The sequence below is a fragment of the Micrasema longulum genome, unplaced genomic scaffold, assembly GCF_059751315.1.
Source record: "Micrasema longulum isolate JH-2025_06_02 unplaced genomic scaffold, ASM5975131v1 h1tg000020l, whole genome shotgun sequence".
NCBI lineage: Eukaryota > Metazoa > Arthropoda > Insecta > Trichoptera > Brachycentridae > Micrasema > Micrasema longulum.
In genome coordinates, this window is record NW_028277228.1 from 320,650 (window position 1) to 340,468 (window position 19,819).

General features: G+C 33.0%; 1 protein-coding gene across 2 annotated transcripts in view; it reads left to right on the plus strand.

Moving 5' to 3' along the window:
* The first annotated feature begins 1,793 nt into the window (after positions 1 to 1,793).
* LOC148285603 (uncharacterized) overlaps positions 1,794 to 19,819 on the plus strand; it is a 31,977-nt gene continuing 13,951 nt past the window's right edge. For both annotated transcript variants that reach the window (XM_088243057.1, XM_088243064.1), the window contains exons 1-3: positions 1,794 to 3,055; positions 4,039 to 4,149; positions 19,156 to 19,231. In XM_088243057.1, coding sequence (XP_088099183.1) covers positions 2,201 to 3,055; positions 4,039 to 4,149; positions 19,156 to 19,231 — 1,042 coding nt within the window. In that variant the 5' untranslated portion in view covers positions 1,794 to 2,200. The remainder of the gene's footprint in view (positions 3,056 to 4,038; positions 4,150 to 19,155; positions 19,232 to 19,819) is intronic.

Consider the following 19,819-nt stretch of genomic DNA (forward strand, 5'->3'; position numbering starts at 1 on the left):
ATCCAGCAATCCTTTCTAAACCGCTCTCACGGCCGTAGAAAACACTTTTGTCTCGTGTATTTACATACAAAATACGCGAGATAAAAGTGTTGTCTACGGCGACGAGATCGTTTGGAATATCACCCCAAGGGTGGTATTCTGAACGCAAAAGCGCGCGTAAAAAACGCATTTTTAATGCGGATTTACGTACTAAATACACGCTAATAAAGCGATCTCTTCGCGTGCAATTCCGTTCAGAATACCAGCCCGGGTCTACTTTTTTTATTGTGTCGATCATTTTTGCATATGACACACGATCGAAGGCTTTTTACTTGCAATTTATATCTAAACATCGCTGTATCAGTACTTGCAGTGAAAATAATGCCCCCCTCGTTGCAAAACCGTTACAGCATACAAACTGTTCTTCTGTTATGGATTGTCTTCAAAAATATTTTTAGGACATGGTTCATGAGACTGATAGTTCTGTATTGTTCACATCTTGACGCATAGAGAGATACATGCAGATTTCAAACATTCACTAGGAATTATGCCTCTGGAGTAAATTCTATCAAACAAACGTAATAGTACACGTAGGAGCTGGAAATTATCATCATCAATATTTAAAAAAATCAGAGTGGATTTCGTCTGAGCCGGGAGCTTTTCCATTTTTAGATAGTTTCACGGCATATATGATCTAGTCTAGGGACTATGAAATATTTCAGTGAAGTCACCCATTCAACAAATATCTCACGTTCTGCCGAAAATCGAACCTAGAACCTCAGACATGCCAGGCAAACGCATTAACCAGTATATCGCGAGGCCGACTAATCTCTACTCAATTTTTTCCCGGGAGTAGCCATCGAGTCGAAAATACTCGTCCAGGGTTCTAGTTCTGTGTGAAGTTTAGCGATCTGGCCCTGAAACACGCGTACTTATATGGTTAACAATAATATTAGGTAAGTATACTATTTTGATACGGAATGGAAATAGCTTATTCAAAAACTATACTAATGATGATGTTTGGGGTTGGGTGTTCACAGTTCACTCACCATCACCAACCACCACTACGATACACATCCACCCTCTACCCTAACGGCTTTACCAAAGAAAGGGGTGGTTTTCGTAGCTCTAACTCGCTCAATACATGACGGTTATACCACTGTTGTGGCTATTTGCGTAAAAGGAAACAAATGTGTGAATTTCTTATTAATTTTTAGGCATTATACGTTAAAGGTCTCCAATTTTTCTTGACTATTCGATCTGAACTTGAATCTTCAGAACACTGCATCGGATTCGGTCACTGAAGTGGGATTTCTGATCAGAAATGGTATTTTATCAGAAACTTCTTTTTAAATAAATATTTCATGTCAACCATGTCGGGAATCGAACCCGAGACCTCTTGCATAATTGGCAAACGCGCCACGAGGCGGATGAATGTGGCACAAAATTGGCGCTGTAAAAATTATCCAGAATAATAATATAATAATTTTATATGACGTCAGAGTTGAGACGGGGAACAAGACGTGGTGTAAATAACAAATAAATATTAAAACTATGAAATTTTACTACTTAAAAATATGTATTATAGGCCGGTACAAAAAATAAATAATAATAATTAATGCCTTGACGCGTATAAGTAGGTAGAAAAAAATAAGATATTGTATTTGTGAAAAAATAAATGGTTTTTATTTGTATTGTTGGGTGGGTCATTTTATCAACAGTACGTACGTAATCAAAAGTGAAGGAAAATATTACTACTACTGGAATACTGTTCCGCGTTAGTTCACCCACTCAGTATTATGCTGACCGCTCAGGTGAGCTCAGGTGTTTCGTATTGCATGGAAATTAGTAAATATACATAAACAGACATGTACAGCTTCAATGCAGTGTGGGTGTTGAAAGACGTCTTGCCTTATGTGGATTAGTTTCCAGGAGTTCGTGACAAACAGCTATAAATAACTGATTCACGTTGGAATCAAAAAAGTTCAAACTATAATAAGAATGATTCTAACGCTAACCAATCAAATCACCGAAATATTTATATACACGTGTTAATGATAAAAATATACAACTTTCAAAGCATACTTTAGCGTCAAGGAAAACAATGTAATATTTTGTTTACAAACTACTTAAGTACTTATTTATAAAAAAATATTTGTTTGCGAATATTTGGGAAGCGCGGGATCAGTATTTTAACATTTTCGGTGACGTCAGAGGTGACATGAGGAACAAGACCTTTATTCCAGCGGTGTCCAGCTGGAGGGGGCAGTCTCCCGGAGGCGGGGGACACAGAAGAGCCCTAGCAGTCAAGATGAACAACTTCTTCGAAGACGTCTCGTCTCCCAAGCCGGACTCTGCCGTGGCGACATGGCCGCTCAAGAACGAGAAAAAACGTCTTCCGCGCCGACCGCGCCCCCTGACGGCCACGCTCGAGCGTCCCCGGCTCCTAGACATCGCGCTGCAGGGGAAAATAGACATGTCCCTGATGAGAAAGGAGCTGCTTTCTATTTACACGTTGATGAAAGTCCCGCTTGTCGCACCAACGCGCCATGTCAAACGCGCGAAGGGACCGGAGATTTCGGATGAAAGTTACGACGAGAACACATCGCCCCAGACGAAACACAAATCGAAAAAACTCCCTAAAAAAGAAATACCGATAATTGTGATCGATAGCGTCAAAGTTGCACCTCGTATTTCTGTACGCAACAAATCCCCTTTAAAGGTGGTGGTCGGTATCGGGAGGCATTCTCAATCCAGGGGGCGTAGAAAGGTGGACGAAGCCTTCTGTGGCCCTGTTATCCGTCCTTTAGCTCAGCCTTGTGATTCCTGCGGTCGAGCGTCCCGTCCGGAGCGTCTCCACACGCACCCGCCGCCCCCTAGCCCCGCCAGCCCCGGGAGGTCGGGGCCCACGAAGCCCGCGGGCTCAGCCGACAAGGGCCGGAGGGTCCTCCGGAGGCCCGAGCCCCCCCGGCCTAAGGATCCCGAGCACGTGGCGGGAGTCCCTCTCCTCTGCTCCTTCTGCGGCAGGAGGTTCGGGAGTGCGTCCATATTAATACACGAAACCAAATGTCGAGAGGTATGTTGAATCCGTTCGCTTTTGTATGCAGTAGTTATGTACTGGTCAATTCATGTTTATGTTACATGTAATTTTTCGTGACAATGTAGGTAGGTATTCGCCTTCTGGGGTATTTTCAAACAAAGCAAAGTTTTGAACGACTTCAGATTTTTTTTGCAACAGAGAGGGAAAACATTTTTCAGAAGGGAATGTGAAAGTCTAGGCATTTACAGGGCTTATGACCTATCATTGGATGGTTTAAGAGGCCATTTTACACATTGTGTAACATTTCTGCCCATGTCTTAACATCCACATTTCTGCCTTGACTTCCATATTTCCTTCTCAAAAATGTTTACCCTCTGTGTTGCAATAAAATTAGATCTAAAAATAACTCCCTAGGGAGGAAATCCAGCTTCTCTACAAACATTTGGACGTACTCAAAACATTGTTGCTTTCAGATTATTTTAGGTTTTTAATTCGAGAAAATAGTTTATTTTTATGCAGAACATTCCTATTGACTGTAAAAGTACTGTTGATTTTTTGCAAATTTCCGACGTTTTACGGATTTGCGAAATTATTTCAAATAAAATAAACCTCCTTCAAAATGAAAAGTATTTGTTCTTCGGGGGCGGTATAATGTAAAGTGCGTTCGAATGTTTAATAGCCTATATTTTTATTATTTGAAATTTATTTATTAACCCGTAAGGGTTATATATTATTATATTCACTTTACAAAAATAATAATTCATTTTTTATTAATCCTCTGTTGTTGATAATAATATTTTTTACGTCTTTTGAAAAGTTTGTCCGAGTCTTTTGTTTAGTTTTGTCTGGTAGTTTATTGTATTGATGAATCAGTGGCTGTCGGAGAACCAAGTCAGCGTCCAATTTTTTCTTGTGTTTGGAAGCAGATTAGAATTTTTTATTTAAAATATTTCTGTTGCGATCACATAAGCAAAGGTTATTAAAGATTTTAAAGGACTGTGTTTGTCGTATGTTCGCAGAGAAGAGACGTTTCTCCTGCTAATGCTAGCAGGCCCTGTGAAGCACAGTCCTCTCGCCTTTCTACTTCTCCCCTGCGTAGGAACCTCTCGCCAAAAAAACGGGAAGAACAGGTAAGATAATTAGAATCTAATATAAAAAAAACATTATTTGTAGTATCATTGGTGTTGAAAGTAATAGATGTTCTGAACGAACGAAAATGAATTGATTGATATGCGAAAACAATACACTTTGTACTATCGTCGTTTCTTATTGTAATAAATAAAAAATTTCTATGATACCATCGCACATTTGAACACTCATTTTTTTCTTTTGATGATGGACGAACATCTCACCCACACGGCATTATTGTATTTTTTTGCCGACGCGTCGGCGTCGGGACGATTCGACTGCATTACAACATCCAACATTTACAGTAAACATACAAGTTACATACAACAACATGAGCGTAGAAACGTCAGAAAGAAGGACCAACACTACAAGGCATACCCAGAAAAACATTATCAGTATTCGAAAGGCCGCGAAAGTCCAAGAACTTTACAACTCATTTTTTTGTACACACTTTTACAATTCTTTTTAGCACGGTAAAAAAAACGGTGATTGATTGACTGAAATTGAGACCTATTGTACATACCTACCAATTTTCTCATAACTTTAAGCTGCGTCGTACGAGCCGACACCCTTAAATTAAATTAATAAAATTTTGGCGTTTACATAAAATCCCTCTTGTACGACGTTCATTAACCCAACGGATTTATATCACACAACATTGGAATTATTTTTACGAATTGTCTTTCGGTTTACAATAAAATCGGCTTTTGATATATATATCGTCATCATCATTCCCTTTCCACACCTAATGATGCATTGGGCACTATTACGTTGGCTATTATTGATTCCGCATTAAGGAATATAAAAATGATAGTGATCAAATGTTGACGAAAAATTGGAGTTGAAAACTAACTAATACTCTGTATTAGGCGTACTTAACTTTTTGTTTATAAGCTCACGTTATGAAAGGAAATAAAAAAAAATGTTTCCAATATGTGCCAGCATTTTACTGGGAATAATAATGGTTTTAAAATAATTAATGAGGGTATTTTATTCGATGGAATTATCGGTAAAGTAAAACAAAATCAAATGTATCAAAGCTTCATACTTTGACCAAAATATTTTAAAAAAAATTATGATAAAGATTTTTACGCTATTTATTTATAAGGATGAAAAATAACAGAACCAAATAACCCTGGATGAGTGTTTTAGACTAAATGGCTGCTCTTAAGTAAAAGTCCATCATCATCATCATCACTCCCTTTCCGCACCTAATGGTGTATAAGGCACTGCATTGGTACACCAATCGCAGCGTATTTTGATAATGTTTTTTATTACGTTAAGGTAAGATGATCAGTCTTACGCTTCAGCTGCCAGTCCTGTGACTATAAAATATTCTAGTGTAAAAACAACATTTTAAATAAATATTTCATGTCAACTATGTCGGGAATCGAACCCGAGACCTCTTGCATGGTTATCTAATGCGCTGACCACTACACCTCAGGCCGCGACATACATACTACATGTTTGGTACATATACATACTACATAACCCTAATATAATATCTGGTAAAAAGTTACGCCGAAATATAGTGGTAGAATAAGTATGGGAATATCATCCTTATTCCACCAGTATAATAAAGATTGTATTCCCTTCCTTATTCTAACACTATCACTTTTCATTAAAACTTTTAGTTTTATAGGTACCCCTTTTTTCTTCTGATAGTAAAAAAAACTAAAAAAATTATGCGTTGTTTTATTATTTTTATTTTTTCGAATGATAACAGAAGAATATACGAAGAATATAAATAAAAACTATAAAAAATGTATACATTGTAGGGCCTGCCACCCAATTATATGCATTCACTAAATTATACTACAATAAAGCGACGAGAGTTTAACCTATATAAAGAATAAACATATTTTATACTAAAATAAAAGAAATATGGACAAAACAATGAGATAGTGGGAAGATACAGAAGGAAATTAAATAGGAGTGGTGAAGGATTATTGAAGGAAAGTACGAGTGGAAAATTGCGTTTGATTCTATGATTAAGAGCAAGAAAAGAGACAAAACGTCTATTCTCTGTTATTCTGAATCAAGCCTATTAGTTCTCTTCTGTACGGAGTATGGAGTGTTTAATATATCAAGACTTAACATACACGAGGGATGGTAGAATATTTCCGATAGTTAGTTTTGATATTACGAATATGGAAAATATCAGACAGTCTAGTCTAGGAGGGGACGAGGTAAGCAAGTAGAGATAAAACAAATTAGTTCTGGGGAATCAAATTTATTATTTACAATTTTGTAAAGCAGGATCTGATCGAAATTTCAAAATTTATTTTTACGCTTGTGTGCCTATGATGTCACTTAAGTCTACGTAGAATTCAAGACTTGATATATCTCTCTTATTTTTTTAAAATAATGAAGTCGTATTTTGCTATAACATGCCTAAATTATATAATTATTTTATGAATTATGGAAAATTTAAAAAATATGGAAAAATATTTAAAATATATTATTTTTGTTATTTTTTGTTTTTCCATACCTTTATTTCAAAATATTGTAACACGGCGTTACAGCACCGCTTGCAGGGGGTTGTTTTAGCAGTACTTTAAGAGTTGAGATGATTTTTCATAAATTTTGATCAATATCTTCCATTATAATAATTTATTATCAAACATTTTGACTGATAATTTTATGATAACGAAAAATTATAAAGCTAGTGCGGCATTAATTCTCATTGACTGAAAAAATCAAACTATCCCCTATTACAAGTGCATATTAAATGCACCCAGTTTCATACAAAAATTGGTAATATATTCAGTTTGCTTCACTATCGATTAGATGGTATACAAACTTAATATTATAATGGGCGGTCGTTGACGACACACAAATCAGTCAAATTGATATGTAGAGTGGTGATTCATATTTCAATACAATAACATACATTACGAATCCATGGAGGTTTATTTAGAGCTATGAGCTATGACATTGAATACTTTTTTATTAATCGATTTCTTTGCTTATAAATAGCATTTGCAATGGAAAAGTCAAACTAAGTACTCATGGTTATAATTTTAAAAAAACTTAATGATAACCTATTTGTACAATATGTTTTATGTTGTTTTCAATCAAATAGTTTATTATGCATTTAATATTCGTTGTTTTTCGCACCTGTAGATGAAAATTGATAAATTAAACTTCCGTGTAAGAATTTTTCAGAAGCTCATAGATTGTTTCATCGTCCAACATTAACTCAAAATAGAAAACAAACAATAAATGAAAAATGAAATATACTTCTTCGCTTTATAAATGTGATTTTTACCGATTTAGAGTTAATGTTTTTGTGTTTATTTATGTTTCCCTATGAGGGAATAAATTAAAGCCTATCTACCGAGTGTGTACCTAATTACATAATTACGATTGGAATTATAATTAATGAGTTATTTTTAAAAATACACTAGTGATTATTGATTAAACAATTACCTAGCTAGCTATAATGAAACTTAACTAATGTAATTTAAATAATTTAAGGCAAAATTGAAATATTTTAGTAAATTATAAAAATGTTAATATTTCTTTCCTCTAAAAAAAATTGCTCTCGCTAAGCTGTTATAAAATTATCATTTTTATTTGAGATTTTGACTCTCATGACTACCATTTCGTACGTCACAGTTATTATGAGCTGTTATTTGTTATTTATTTTGAAACTGGGTAAATTCACGCGGGATTTGTATTCGCGTGTGAAAAAAATAGTTTTGTCGATATTTCAGTATGATTATGATTAATTCCACACCCTGCCCGCTGCGCTAACTACGCACGGGCGTACATAATGTTCGTGCGAGAGTTTTTTTTTACCAAACTCCATTAGTTTCCGAAATATGCGTGCAATCATTTGACGTTTTTTGAACAATATAATAAAACCCCTTACTATTAAGTCGACAATCTACAAAAATAAAAGCACTTGAAATCTGAAGTTCAAAGTCAAATAACTTGATTTATATATTTGTAGTTTGGGTAAATGTACATTTTGACGTTAAATTAGTTCAAGCCTTGAAATATAACCTACCGTTCTTATCTTTCTACATCAACAAAAAGGGTTTGATTCATTTGTCTTTAGGTCGACAGTTTTTGTTAGATTTGATGAACTATATGAAAAAGTCTTCTTCTTCTTCTGCTTTCTCTACAACTGCGCCCTAAAAAAAATAAGGACGCAAAATAATCTGATACACAAATATGTAAAAATAAAAGTTCGAAAATCGAAATAAAAAAATAAAAAAAATAACCCGTTAAGCCTCTGTTTTAGAGACTTGTCAACTAACAGGTAGGAAAAAAGGACATGGAAGTAAGGTATGAATTATAGACCAATCGTTCAATCCCATATTGTGTCTTTTCCTATCTGGACGTGGACCACTGAACACTGAACACATATTATAATATTATAATCATAGAATTAAGAATAGTCCAGAAGGAGCGTAGAATCATATTTGAATACATCGGACTGTGTCCTATAATCCCCCCACTATGCCACACTTTTGCCGCGCGCATTCGTGATGACACCGCGTAATGTTGCACAGTGGGAAAAAAATCATAATGTAAGGTAAAAAAAAGCAATTTGTTAATTTCTCTAAAATTTTACTGTGCACGCGGAAATATGATTGACACAACAGAGTAGATAAGTAAAGGGTCATTTCATAAGAGTAATTGAATTAATGAACTTTAAACTTAAAATATAAAACAAATTTTATTTTACATAAAACGGATATTTTTATATCATGTTAAATAATTTTTGATGTTTTAAAGATAATGTCGTTCAAATGTCCCCCACGGCGTTATTTAATCCGAGGTCTAATTTTCATTAGTTCTTTCATTGATGAGCAAAGTAGGGTAAAAAAAAATACCACCCTGGCAACACTAACGTAATTTCCATTTTGTTTCTTCGACAATTTGACAGATGGAAAAATAATTCAATTTTTAAGTAATGCATTTGCTACTTAAACATTAGTTTGCTAATTACACATGAAATGTGATACCATCCTGTTTCTTTAAGATCTACACGGCATAGTCGAATTCAAATCAGGAGTTGCGTATGAGTAGTTTAGTCGCCTTCTGTTCGATGTGCGTATGCAGTTTCTGGACTATTCTTAATTCTATGGTTATAATATTAGTTATTTAAATGTTTATTTATTTATTCACACAACTACATACATTTTACAAAAAAATATAATAATAAACGTATCCCAAAGACTACGAGGCCAAGGACCCTGTGTTGAGTTGGAATACAACATAATGGAAAGTGGAAGCACGTACATAATTAAGTAATATCAAAAATAAAAATTAAATATTAATCAAAAAACATAGATATATTTCAAAGGGCATCTGGACAACACGCTTCATAGTATATAAATATATCCAACATCTCGCATCAGTAACTTACAATGGTCTCTTCCCTTAGACAAAATCCAGACTTGTTTCTGAAAATGGCTTTCGTTTTGGAGAACTGAATATGTTCACCCAGGACATTAAACACTCTTGGAGCCGCAAGAGAGAAATTCTTCTGAGCAAACGTCACACGCGTTTTTGGAATTAAATAATTCAAATTACAGGAAAACCTCGTCCGAGCATTTTGCTGGGATCTACTCTTGTAGCCGCATGACCAGAAATGTGTCACTGACTCTTTTAAAAAAAATTGTCTAATGTCCAGTACCTTCATGGATTGGAACAATGTCTCAGATGGAAAAGGGGGGGAGACATCGCAGCATCACTCTTAGTATTAATTTTTGTACGTTTATTAGGGGGTTCATGATACACGCAGTGCAACCTCCCCAGCCCACTATACCATAGGTTGCCTATGACTGGAAAAGAGCAAAATACACAGTTCTCAGAGTGCCGATGTCCAATTTATCGTAACGTATAGGGAAAACATTTAGGAGACCGGAATATCGAAGTCTTTACAGGAATTATGACCTGTCATTGGCCACTTTACCATTTACCATTCTGCCTACGTTTAAATATTCACATTTGTTTAATTCTTCCATCTGTTTATTTTTCTGAAGTTGAAGAGCTTAAACCTTTATTGATGCGGGTGAGATTCATCTCACTAAGTGGTGAAATCTAGTCCCCTGTCAACAAACATTTGGACATACTTAAAATACCGTTAGTAAATGTTGACTTTATAGTGACGTGTGTTCGATCAATTTATTACTTTCACTATTTAATATTTAAGTAGGCAAACATACGTAGCAGTATGTAAATATATTAGTGCGTTAACTGCCTAGGTACCTAACGATCGGAGAGCAAATATTTGTGCCTATATTTAGTCTAATTCAGAAAAAAAAAACGATAATCACGCGTCAAACAGAATAAAGTCAATAGAATTGATGAGCGTATGTTCCCTTTAATTTTAATCACGAAAAAATATGTGTCCTGGCGGATCCAGTATTCTGTTCAGTGTGAGAAATAGAACCAGAACCCTGGAAGAGTGTTTTCGACTCGATGGCTACTCTCAGACCGGAATCCTGAAAAAGGAAATTGAGTGAAAAGAAGTCCGCTTCGTAGTGAGGTGGTTGTCGTCTTCGCCTACCATTCGGTCCCAGGTTTGATTCCTGCCAGAGTGGACGCGAAATACTGATTTTAAAGGTTGTTTAAACTGCAACATTTCATTGTTCCTGGACTGCCATCCGAAGCGTATGACAGATAATAGATAACAGTAACAGATAACCGAAATACGCCGCTGGTTTGGTTTACAAATACTTGTGCATTGCCGAGCTTATTGCCGCATGGCAATTTTTTTAAACCATTTCTTTCCGGTAGTAATTGAAAAGCTTCCTTCCCGCGTGTGCACATATCGCACCTTTAGAACGTAAACGACTCAACTCAAAAAATCAACTTTTTTAGAAATTTCAAAAGAAGAATGTTAATTGTGACACCTTCGTATTCTTTCGTCAATTGTTTCGTATTTTTCGAAGTAAGCACCAAATTTTGAGTTAAAAATTATACCGAAGGCTTTCAGCTATTAATCTATGAAAAAGGCGTAATAAAAATAAATTATCATAAGTTTAAACAAGACATTTGTTTAAAGAGTCATTATTAGACTAAAAATAAAACAGACAAAAGCACTTTGATAATTAAGATAATGACATAATTTTTATTCAGTCAGATTGGGTCACCAAACACATGTTTTTATTTATTCACGAAATGATATAAACGTAAAGTCACTAAGATTATCGATAATTTAAATAATGAAATGACTTTCACTTAAATAAGTCACTAAGATTATCGGTAAGTCGGAACGAAACAATCACAAAGCTGAATTGGTCGTTTTAATATTTAAAAAAATAAAGAAAACATGCCATTTGTATCGGAATAAAATCGACTCAACCGGCTTTCGGTCACTATATGTTTGTATGCGTTGCGTCCTTCACACGGCAATAACACCGCTTCCGTACTGACACGGAATCTTAATTCTCTGAGTAATAAAGAGACCGATGTAACGGTTTCCTCCCATTACCACCCAAATATTGCGTTTTGTAAATGCAGAAAGATGGATAATGTTCATTGAAGGCGTTTAATGATCTTAACTCGTTTAAGCTTTTTTTAGTCGTTTTCGTCCTAAAGGTATGATATGTAGGTATAATGGCTTATGGCATAAGCTTTTTCAACTCTGTATAATGAGTGAGATATACTAATACCCGTATGCAGAGACAAACCTCATGGTGAGGAAAGTACATTCTATTGTCTTCACCTTCGGGTTGTTCTTTGCATTTGGAATTAGAATGTACTTTCCTCACCTTAAGTTTTCTCTCTTCATACGGGTATAAGACGTAAATATTATGTGTTAAAATACGTTGTGTCTGTTTTTTTCCAAATTTAAAAATGATCACCGAAAGTAAATCAAAATGGTAAAAGTCATATAGAAAATTTTCTTCCCTACAAGATTTGCGTTTGCTTTTATTTATTTATTGTGGGAATCATACAGTTTTTTCAAACTCAAGGTACAAGAAAACAATTAAAAGTAAGACCAATTACAGATTTAATATTAATTTATTATGAATACAGAAGGAGAGGGAAAAAATTTAAATACTACGTCACACTATTTACTTATTATTACTACGTTACATTATTTATTTATTATTTTACTAAATACTATTTTACGTTACATAAATTATTTTATCTGATTACAAGACTTTAAAATGGAATGTCAAGTAGACGAAGATTATAATTTTCGCCACCTCCTTCGAGGGAATAAAATAGCATAAGCTGCTCGCGATATTTGCGCAGTGTACGGTGAAGATGCTATAAATTTTTGACTAATTATTATCACTCGTGGTACGAGTGTTTTTTTTCAATTATTTGTTTACTATAATAATAATAATTATGGATAACTTATATAGCGCCATTTTCGTAATATAATACCTCAAGGGCGCATACTATATGAATTATTGTACATATATACTATATATGTACAATAATTCATTTAATATTTAAACTCGCTTTTTTGACATGGCGGCCTCCGCGTAGTGTAGTGGTTAAGACGTTTGAGTCAAACACGGAAAGACCCGGTGAGAAAATATTAATATAAAAAAATAGTTTTACATATATAGGGTCATTTATGATATTATGTGCTGTAATTTAATACTGTTTGGGATCCCTGGCTTATTGGGGTGCAATAATAAATAAATTAGTAAATTAGCTGCCAGATTATTACTGCTGGCAATAAAGTATTAAAAACGCCCGATAACACGGATAAAAGGTGTTTTTACAAACATTAATTGCCCTCCTTTAGTTTTTGATGTTCGGAGTATCCGTGTTATTTTTACACTCAAACGTCGGAAAATGTGGTCTAAATGGTCTTTTAACAAACATGCATTCAAATGGTCATTTGCGGGACATGTTGCCAGACTAAAAGGACAAAGATGGACTGAAGGGGTAGTCTAGTGGAGACCTCTCGAAGACAAAAGAAGTAGGGAGAGACTCCTCATAGATGGTATGCAGAAAGCTCAAGACAGGAACGCATGGAGGATTATAAGTAATGGCTGGTGATGACAATGAAATATTTTTTTTCGTGATTATGTTCTTCTTAAAAATTTTCGTAACAAGTAATTATTTTTAGGGTGTATCACACTACTAAATGACTTGATTATTACACTGCGATGTATAAATTGGGTTAATGGGCCAATTCGGTATGTGGTTGCCAGTCGTTGAATTCTTAATCAGAACTGTCCCCTTGGATGTCAAACGCTTTCGTGTTTCTTAATTATTATACCCCCGAATCTGATTATAACACAATCAGCATTTTGCCAAGGACTAGTACTTGAAAATAATGTTCGCTTAAAGATCTCTTCACGAATACTGATGTGATTTTCAGGTAAACCAATTATTTTTGTATTTTTTTTTAGAAAAAAATAATTGTTTGCGTTCTTATGATTTACCCAAATATTTAATTTTGAGGGCCATTTTCAACGAGTTGTAAATAACTCTCTATTAGAAAATCCGAATTAAGTTGGGGTAGAGTGGAATTCGAACCACGGACCTTTGGTCCATGAGTCCGAGACACTAGCTACAGGACCACAACCCGATTCAATAAAAAAATCATAAAACTAACATAAAAATTATGCGTTACCATGTATTTCTTCTGTTTATTGTTTTCAAATTACACAAAATGCAATTTTATGTACAATTTTGTAGTTTGAATTTTTTGAATTTTTGAATTTTTTTTTAGTAGGTAGCTGCTTATTTCGATTTTGATAATGAGGAAGTTCAGTGCTGAAAAATGTTTTCTTACCCTACGTAGAAATTAGAGGATTATCGAAAAAAATATCGAATGGCTGGTGTGCAATAATGCCTTGAATTGGATATAACGTTTTCTTTTACAGACGTTATTTTATATTATGCATTGTTTTTTTTTCACATGCAATTTGTATGTACATTTTTATCAAGTTTTTAAACAATTTAAAAATATATATTTACAAATATATCGGTAGTCAGATGGCAGAAGGGACCATATGTAACTTTCAAAAATGTTCAGAGGAGCTGAAATAAGACTCAATTTCAAGACTTTATAATGGATTAAAGTCCAAAAACTTAAATATTTTAGCGTTACTTTTTAATAGTAAATTACTATTCTAAATGATGCAGTTTTTTCTATGTGTATTTACTGAAATATTCATAAAAACTTTTGAAAACAAAAAAAAAACAAAAAAATACATATAGTCTCTTCTGCCACCTGACTACCGATATATGCATGTAGATTATTTAGTGTTTCGTAATATTTAAACTTTTATTTATTTATTTATTGATTTACACGCCCTACGGGCTTTTACAAATATTAGAAATTACATTCAAGTGCAGCAGTGAAACATAAGTATGTAAATTTAGTTAAAATTAAAGATAGAAAAACTAAAAGATACAATAAAAAGTAAAAATAAGTAAACGTACCAACATAGGTACATGGGTACATAGAAAAATATTTAATATATTTACATCTAAAAAACATACACGCATACATACACATGCACACATACACACACACATATACATACATGCATGTACATATACATACACATACATGAACATACATATACATACACATAAGTTTATACATTATTATAGAGATACACGAGAAAAAAAAATAGTAAATATAGAACAATATTTAAAAAAAATTATACAAATTAATTTATAACCTTTTGAATACTTAACCTATATTTATATAAAGACAGACGAAATACATATATCATCTTCACCATACTCGTTACCTAGCCAGTGTAGTCTAGGTATTGGTGAATTGTAATAATAATTATGACTGCCAGATTAAAAAAATAACGTTAGCTGCCGAGTATTTCGAACAGGTACTTTTAAGCTGATAACCCTAGTTAATTCCGGGACGTCCAATACGCCATTTGCTATTTTATATAAATTTAATAAATCATTTACAATTCTTCTTTTACAAAGAGTTGACATATTTAGTGTACTTAATAAATTATCGTAATCAATATTTTCAGTGGGTATATTAAGTTTGTAATTGATGAATCTAAGGAATTTACGTTGTACTCTTTCTAACTTTAAAATATGAACATTGTAATAGGGTGACCAAATTGTTGAATTGAATTCTAAATTACTTCTAACTAAGGCAGTAAATAGCACTTTGAGGGTAGTGATGGAATTAAAATCCTTTACAGTTCGCTGCAAATATCCAAGACATTTCATCGCCTTATTAGTGATGGTATCAATGTGAGGAATAAATGTCAATTTTTCGTCAAAAACTATCCCCAAATCCTTTATTTATGTAACTCTTCCCAGATTGATATTATTAATTTTGATATCGAATAATATGGGTTTTTTACTTCTTGTAAATTATATTACCCAACACTTGTCGATATTTCAGTAAAGTTAACTTTTCTGGCACCAGTTGTACAGCCTTATCAAATAAGACTGAAGAACTCCACAATCGGTATCAGAGGTAATAGTTTTTAAAATTTTGAGATCGTCAGCAAAGAGAAGAATGTCTACTTTCTCAAATATCGACACAATGTCGTTAACAAACAAAGAATAATAGCATTTTTTTTTGCATCTATCTCTGATAAAAATAAAACCCTGCTGACAGTCCGGTCTCGCGGTTTAGCAGGTTTTTGGTTTTCTTTTATATTGGTATATTTATATTTTGACTGCAATGTGGTTGCCACGCATGTTACTCGTATTGTCGTAAATTAGGCGTTTCATAAAAGTTTTTTTTTAAAAAATCTATAAGGCAATTTTTATTTTACCATCGGTGATTGGTCTTACGTTTCAGGTGCCAGTCCATAAACAATGAAATATTGCAAAACCTTTAAAATTAATATTTTACGTTCACCCTACCAGGAATTGAAACAAGGACCTAGAATGGTAAGCGTACGCGTCAATCACTCCACAACGAGGCGGACTTATCTCCGCTCGGTTTCCTTATTCAGGACTTTTACCGGCCTTTTTTTGTCGGCCTCGTAGTTAATAGTCAGCGCGTTTACCTACAATGCAAGAGGTCTCGGGTTTGATTCCCGGCATGGTTGTTATGAACTATTTATTTTAAAAGGGTGCATTTTCACACTAGAATATTTCATAGTACCTGGACTGGTACCTGAAACGTAAGACTGATCATCTTACCTTCACGTAATAAAAAACATTATCAAAATACGCTACAATTGGTGTACCAATGCAGTGTCCTATGCACCATTAGGTGCGGAAAGGGACGGACTTTCACTTGAGAGCAGCCATTTAGCTTAAAACACTCGTCCCGGGTTATTTCGTTCTGGTGCTATTTGACAGACATATCTGTATTTTTCATCCTTATAAATAAAAAAGCGTAAAAATCTTTATCATAATTTTTTAAAAATTATTTTGGTCAAAGCATTAAGCTATGATACATTTGATTTTGTTTTACTTTACCGAAAATTCCATCGAATAAAAGACCCTCATAAATTATTTTAAAACCATTATTATTCCTAGTAAAAATAATAATGCCGGCACATATTGGAAACATTATTTTTTATTTACCTTCATAACGTGAGCTTATACACAAAAAGTCAAGAACGCCTTCTGTATTCACAGTTTTCAACTCCAAATTTTCGTCAACATTTGATCACTATCACTTTTATATTCCTTAATGCGGAATCAATAATAGCCAACGTAATCGATTAAATTCCTAAAAGGCAAAAAAGGAAATGGCTTTCCAGAATTTAAAACTTAATTCAAGGCGTTCATTATAATTATTTATATGCCTAATTGTACATATTTCTCCATGCTATTACGAATACCTGCACATGTGCATAGGTACTAGGTACATATTTATTTATTTTAATAAAATAATTAAGTCGATAGATTTAGTGATTCCAGTTAAGTTCGATTTGTTGCCGGTCTTAGAAATGACACTACCAAGAGAGAAAAAGGAGAAATTCGATCAGGAGTTTATATTTACATGAATTTAAATCATTTGTGTTTATAATGTACATTATGTATTTGTAAACATTAATTTTAGTATCTTATTACTTCTTGGTTCAGAGTTTTGTGAAATTATATGTTCTTATAGGTATGATGAATGCCGTATATACTTTTGAATAATGTCTGTTTTGTAAAAAATAACGTGATAAATAAATAACTTTAACATAAATAAATACATATTCAAAACAACTATTTAATAAATAAATTCATTCGATGTATGAAAATGCGTTCATTGACAATTGAGTACCGTTTTCACAATGTGAAATTTCTACAAAAAAAACCAAATGCGTTTTTTTATTGAATCGGGTTCTTCCATGTGAGCTTAATCGATTGGTGAAATAATACTTGAACAAAACGATAAACATGCGAAGTTGTAACGGTTCAAATATCGTGAATTTTTACAAACTGAAATAAGTACACTACATAGAGTTTTCACAAAGCGAAATATCTACATATTTTTTTAGGGTGTTAAGTTTTTTAAAATCGAAAAAAATCTCAAGTAAACATAATTTCGGCCAAGAAAAAAGAAGTATATTATTATACTTCTTTTTTCCTTTTTTTGTTTTTATTTTTTTGAAATTTATTTTGTTATCACTTTATTTGTGCTATTATGTATGTAAAAAATATATAGGAGGTAAATACCTAAATGGGTATATTTACACAGGTACTTAGATATGGCAGTAGACATATAATTTTACAAAAAAACAGTTTAAAATGATATTATGCAAAAGTGAACTTATTTAATTCCCAACAGAAAACAATTTTCCATAGATTCCTATCACAAAAATATGTAGATATTTCTTTTTTGTGAAAATTCGTGAATTCAGAACATTTTTATAAATAATTCTACTGATTCTACATTGTTGATTTTTAATACACGTATAAGGATTTTATACATCTATAAAATTTAATTTTTATTTGTTTAAAATCGTAATAGTTTTATTTTACGATTATGAAAAATTATTATTATGAAAAAACCTGAAAAATTTACATTTAGTAGATATTTCGCTTTGTTTAACGGTCCTCAATTTACCTAAACGAAGTTTTGATATTGAAAATTCTTGTTTATAAAACCAATTAAAATTAATTTAAGTGTAAAATTATTATTCTAAAAAAGATTATAAAGACTAAAAAAATATTGTTTAAAATTACGTATCACTAATCTCAGATAATGGATTTTTAAATTTTTTCCATCTGTTTTCTCCGCTAACAAACTCCCCTCTATTTTTCATTCCACATTTATAATTCACGTAATTTACACTAATCAAACTGTAAGATCTCTAGAATCCGTATTTCGGGCTGGTAAATTGGTTGACCTTCTGTGGTATAAAGTGAACATTGATTTCCAGATTACAATCCTGGAGTTTTACCTCTTTAAAAGAATTCACAATTTATTCCAGCGAACGGCAATTCCAAGTAATAACTGCCATTAATTTTAAAAAGCTGACCGAAGGTATGAAAAAGTGTGTATTAGGTACGTTTGAAGTTAAATCTATTAGGAAAAGTTAAACCGATTTTTTCTATCTGCGTCTTTAAGAATATAAAGAATTTAGACGTATTATGACAATTGAAATTATACATTTAATACAAATTTACCATGTTTTCATGGTTACATTTATTGTTAACGCAACCAATTGTATTCGTAGCGCTGTGAGTTCCTACCCCAAAGTTGTTTAATTACGTTGAAAATATTTTAGTCATATTGTTTTACATTTTTTTACTACCTATTCTTATACTATTAGGATTTACCGTTTTAGTTATGTCAAAAAATACTTTTTTTATATCGTTCTAATTAGGAACTAATGTCAAGTTCAAATATTTAAAAAAGCCCACAAAAGCATCTAAAATCATAGCACAAAAATAACTAACTGATACAAGGAGGTATTGTAGTTAATCTTTATTTATTTTTTTAAAAACGTAGGTTTTCTTCAAATTTAAAATACAGAGAATATACAACATTAAAGGTGGAGCATTAGGATGTCTAAACCACGTGACGCCTTGCAACTAAATGTGCATATTTCAAATTATTGGAATCCCGTTTAAAAAAAAAAATGCTTCCTATTCAAACTCATTTCTCCATTTATTCCTTTCAGAGAGTACGAGTTATTGTTCCCGACAAACTAAATGCCAGTCACACGAGACCACTCCAATTTACTGCCTCACTTTCAGGTAACTAACTATATTTTGTATAAATATACCTAACCTCTCCCAACCTACCCATTACGTGATATTCTTCACGCTAACCTAACCTCAAATAATACTCCGTAAAAATACACGATACACATAATTATCCCTCATTGGATACACACGCAAATTCCCTGTCAAAATTTAAAGGTTATTTTCGGTCATGATGTCTTTTAATTTTTTTAGGCGTCAAGACAACATGCGATTAATCCCTTCAAATCTTTTATACCGATTTTCGATAAATGTTTTGTTAAACTTCCAATCGCGCGACAAGCGTGTGCTCTACTTTATTCGCTAAAATGTTGACTAAAATTAGCGAAATTTCATGTTAACCATTGTCTTTTTTTCTCCAAACTTCGCGCAATTCACCGTATATATTTGGGTCAGATTTTATAGACGCGGTAGGTTATGGTGCCAAGGCTTTTTTTATTGTTTACCGGATAAATATTTTCACGAATCATTCCGTCGCGTTTAACATTCATTAACAAAATTTGTAACTAATCTATTATCGTTTAAATATATTTATGTACCTGCCATACATAAAATGCTTTTCACATGAACACTCTCTCGTTC